This window comes from Onychostruthus taczanowskii, unplaced genomic scaffold, assembly GCF_017590055.1.
Source record: "Onychostruthus taczanowskii isolate IOZ18803 unplaced genomic scaffold, ASM1759005v1 scaffold398, whole genome shotgun sequence".
NCBI classification, from domain to species: domain Eukaryota; kingdom Metazoa; phylum Chordata; class Aves; order Passeriformes; family Passeridae; genus Onychostruthus; species Onychostruthus taczanowskii.
The window spans coordinates 26104-30864 of record NW_024501437.1 but is presented as its reverse complement, the minus strand read 5'-3'; the positions used below and the strand labels follow the sequence as shown (position 1 = coordinate 30864).

The 4761-nt window shown below is 44.0% G+C and overlaps 1 protein-coding gene across 1 annotated transcript; it reads left to right on the top strand.

Annotated features, from left to right (window-relative positions):
* Window positions 1-826: 826 nt before the first annotated feature.
* LOC121340086 (putative RNA polymerase II subunit B1 CTD phosphatase RPAP2) lies at window positions 827-2653 on the top strand. Its single transcript, XM_041412485.1, has one exon. The coding sequence runs from the start codon at window positions 827-829 to the stop codon at window positions 2651-2653; it is 1827 nt and encodes a 608-aa protein (XP_041268419.1).
* The last annotated feature ends 2108 nt before the right edge of the window (window positions 2654-4761 follow it).

Below are 4761 nucleotides of genomic sequence, written 5' to 3'. Positions count from 1 at the left end.
AACAGCCACACTTTGAGATAACAGCCATACCTGAGATAACAGCCACACTTTGAGATAAGAGCCTCATCTGTGACAACAGCCACACCTGAGATAACAGCCACTCTTTGGGATAACAGCCACACTTTGAGATAACAGCCACACTTTGAGATAACAGCCACACTTTGAGACAACAGCCACACCTGAGAGAGATAACAGCCACACAACAGGATCGGTGGGAGAAAGGCGGCACTCAATATGAGTGATCGGCAAATCTCAAAACTTTATCGATAGGCACACATAGTTATAGTGGTGTTAATGAGGTTAATGCATATTGCAAAAGGCGAGCTCATTATTGGTTAGTTACTTATCAGCTAACTATGCCTACTTCTACATTCTTGTGGTTATTCTGTTTGGGCTTTTCTTATCCTTTCTTCACTTCTGTCCCCGTGCAGCTGTTGCAGCAGGGGCGCAGTGCCCTTGCCAGGTTCGGACACTGACCGCTGGCTCCTGTCCTCGTCTCCTTCTTGCTTAACCAACGCTATTATTCCAGCGTGACCTTTGTCAGCCAGCCAACTGTCCACAAAATCCTCCACAGCGTAACCTCGGGACCATGAGAGCGACAGGGGCCGCGGGGCAGGCCGGGGCCACACGCGGGGGCAGAATAGGCGGCAGCGACAAGCGCGGTGCCGGGGGCGGCGGAGCGCGGAGGATGCGCAGCAGTGACCCAAAATCCGGGAGCCGGAGCCGGGAGGGCTTTCTCGCACTTTGCAAGCGCACAAGGGCACCGGCGCTGCGGGACAGGCTCCCGCCCGGGGAGGAGCGGGACGTTCCCGAGGGAGCGGCGGTGATGGCGAGGATGGAGGCCGGGACGGGCAAGCCCTGCCGGCGGCGCGCAGGAAATAAGCGTTCAGCTGCTCCGAAAAATGAAGATGCTGCTCAGAGGAAAGCAGATCTGGAGGCTGCGCTGAGAAACAGGATGGAATGTGAGAAAAAAGCATTGTCTGTTGTTGAGCAGCTCCTGGAAGAGGACATAGAGGACATTACTGAAGAGTTCCTTCTGAATTGTGGGAAATGTATTACTCCATCTCACTATAAAGACGTTGTTGATGAACGGTCTATCATCAAACTGTGTGGTTATCCTCTATGTCAGAAGAAACTGGGAAATGTGCCAAAGCAGAAGTACAGGATTTCAAGAAAAACAAACAGAGTTTATGATATCACTGAAAGAAAGTGCTTTTGCAGCAACTTTTGCTACAGAGCATCTAAATATTTGGAAGCTCAAATTTCCAAAAGTCCAGTGTGGATGAGAGAAGAAGAAAAACCTCCAGACATAGAGCTGCTGAAGGAGGGACGGAGTGGACGGTCTGGAGAAGAGGTGAAACTAGGTGATGAAGTAATTCAAGCATCTGACATTGAACATCCTAGGATATCTTCAGATCCATGTGAACCTGGTTCTCACGACACAGCCAGTGACAGCAGTACTGATACTGAACAAGAATTTATTTCTTCTGTCCTACCCGGAAGTCAGTCAAGTTCAGCCAATTTTGCACAGCAACTGCACAGAAAAAGCATCCTCAAAAAGCATGCTCAGAAAGTCCAGGCCAGCCTGAAAACTGAGGATGCAGATGTGCTAGAAGCCACTGAACAACTCTCTCATTGTAAATTAGACACTCAGGAAGAAAGACACACTTGCTCTGTTCATAATGAAGTAACTGCACCACCTTCAGGCAATACAGCTCCTGGGAAATCAAGTGCTTCCGAAATCTTTGAAAAGACGTGTGGATCACAGATAGTTTTTCTAGGTGTGAGCAAAAGAGGAGCAGAACATCTTAAAAGAAAATTAGCTAAGTCAACAGAACATAAAAACCCTGCACTGAGGCATGCAGTTAATTCTAAAGGCAGTTTACTAGAAGAGCTTAGGCAGACACTTATGGAATGGAGAACTGAGGAAACTTTCCAATTTCTCTATGGCCCAAACTATACTTCTTTGGGCTCATCAGAGTGCGTAGCATCTGTCAGCCAGGAGGCTGAAGAGCTTGATGAGGATGACTTAGATACAGCTGATGATCTCAGCACTGTTGCTGTAGGGGAGTCTGGAAACAGTTTGAACTACTCTTTACCTTTCACAGGCTCAGGTGGAATAGTTAAGCCTGTGCCTAGTTATGAAAAGTTAAAAGAAGAAACAGAGTTCCTAGAGCTCCGAGTAAGAGAGTTCTATCAAGGAAGGTGCGTCTTGGCTGAGGAGGCAGCGACACAAGTGCAGGCAGGGGAACATCCAAGCAAAGACAAAGATGGTCAACAGGAAGATCTCACCTTCCCACTTGTTGATTCGAAGGCACAAATGCAGATTAGGAAGCGAATTGTCCTTGAAAAACTGAGAAAAGCATTCTCTGCAGTTTTGGGCCCTCTTCACGTTGCTTCAGGTGACGTCTACACAGAGCTAAAAAATCTTGTCAGAACTTTCCGGTTAACAAACAGAAATATTATCCACAGAATGCCTGAATGGACTCTGATTGCTATTGTTTTGTTATCGGTATTGTCAGAAACAACTCTGCTTTTCAAGGATACTCAGACAAGCCCAATGTACACACAGTTCCTGACCACATTACTGAAAGAACTGCATTTCAAAAATGAAGATCTGGAAAGTTTAACAGGAATATTTAGAATGGGCTGATGACTTGAATGGTCAGTCAACTTTAAGCTACTTTGTGTGACTTAAAACCAAGCTGGTTAACCACAGGTTTAATTTTCAGCATTTTGTAAGTCTGTACAGTAACTACAGATTGTATCAGCTGGAGCAGAAAATGTGTGAATTGGGGCGATTTTGGGGGGATTTGGGGTAATTTTGGGGTCCCTGCCCTGATTTTGAGGATTCCTGATGGGATTTTGGGGTCTTTCGGTGTAATTTTGGGGTTCCTGATGAGATTTTGGGGTAATTTGGTGCAATTTTGGGGTTATTTGGGGTGCCTGATGGGATTTTGGGGTGATTTGGTGCAATTTCAGGGTTCCTGATGGGATTTAGGTGTACTTTTGGGGTATTTTGGGGTGATTTGGTGCAATTTCAGGGTCCCTGATGGGATTTCGGCGAGTCTGTGACTGGATTTTGGGGGTAATTTTGGGATCCCTGATAAGATTTTGGGGTGATTTGGAATTATTTCAGGGTCCCTGATAGAATTTGGGGCTAATTTTGGGGTCTCTGATGGGGTTTTGGGGTATTTTTGTGCAATTTTTGGTGTAATTTGCATTAATTTTGGGGTCCCTGACAGGATTTTGGGGTGTTTTGGGGTAATTTTGGGGTCCCTGATGGAATTTTGGGGTATTTGGGGGTAATTTTAGGGTCCCTGATGTGATTTTGGGGTATTTTGGTGTATCTTGGTTTGAACAGACAGGTGTGTGCTGAGGAAGGCAGGAGACCCCTGAAAAGGAAAATGTGAACCCTCTCCCTCTGAATTGTTAGTGAAATGAAATTAAATTGTTATTGAAATTAAATTGAAGTGCTATTGAAATTTGAAATTAGAAGGCTCTCAGGCAAAGATATGGGGGCAGGAATAACAGTTCTTTATTTGGGAAGGAAATTAAAATTAAATTGAAATAAAATAAAATAAAATAAAATAATTAAAATTGAAAGAAATATAGAAATAAGAATAACAATAAGGATAAAAATAAAATTGGAAATAAAAATAAGATAAAAATAAAACAAAGTAATAAATAGTAAAAGGATAGAAATAAAAATAAGATAAAAATAAAATGAAGAATAAAAATTTAAAGAAACAAAACAGTAAGTAAAAATATAGAAATAAAAATACAATTAGTTTAAAATAAAATCAAAAGTTAAAAAATTAATGTAATGAATAAGGTGAAAATAAAATGAAGAACAGAAATAAAATCAAAAATCAAATAAAATAACAAAAATGAAAAATATAGAAATAAAAACAATATAGAAACAAAATAAAAATAAGAATAAAAGTAGTAAAAATCAAAAATAAAAATAATAAAAACAAAGTAAAAAATAAAAATAGAGGTAATAAAAATGAAGTCAAATAAGCAAAATAAGAAGAGAGCTGCTGCTCTGGGAATGCGGTGGGAAAGGCTCTCTGCTGCTCCAATCTGATTCTGTCCAGGTAGGAATGCTTGGCTCCTCCCCCTGGGCGGAGCATCTCCCAGGGGGATGATGGAATTTTTATCAGCCCTGCAGGGACACTCAGTGGCCCATGAGCAGAAGATAATTAACAATTAATGGCTCATTAACAGCAGATCTCTCCTGGAGGGAGGATTGGCTGTGGAATGGATAAAGAAAACTGCCCGATGAACAGAAGAGAACTGCCCCAGCAGAGAGAAACAGAACACACACCCCCACTGCAACCTTTGGACACACCTGTGACACCTGAGTGACACCTGCCACACCTGGGCAGGGGCAGGGACAGCTTTGTGAGGCACAGGGGCGCCTGTGGGGGGACAGGGACACGGGGCAGGGGACAGGGCACAGGTAGGGAGTGACACCTGTCACACCTGGGCAGGTAATGCCACACCTGAGTGACACCTGTCACACCTGAGTGACACCTGTCACACCTGGACAGGTAATGTCACAGCTGAGTGACACCTGCCACACCTGGACAGGTAATGTCACAGCTGAGTGACACCTGCCACACCTGGACAGGTAATGTCACACCTGAGTGACACCTGTCACACCTGGGCAGGTAATGTCACAGCTGACACCTGCCACACCTGGACAGGTAATGCCACACCTGAGTGACACCTGTCACACCTGGGCTGGTAATGTCA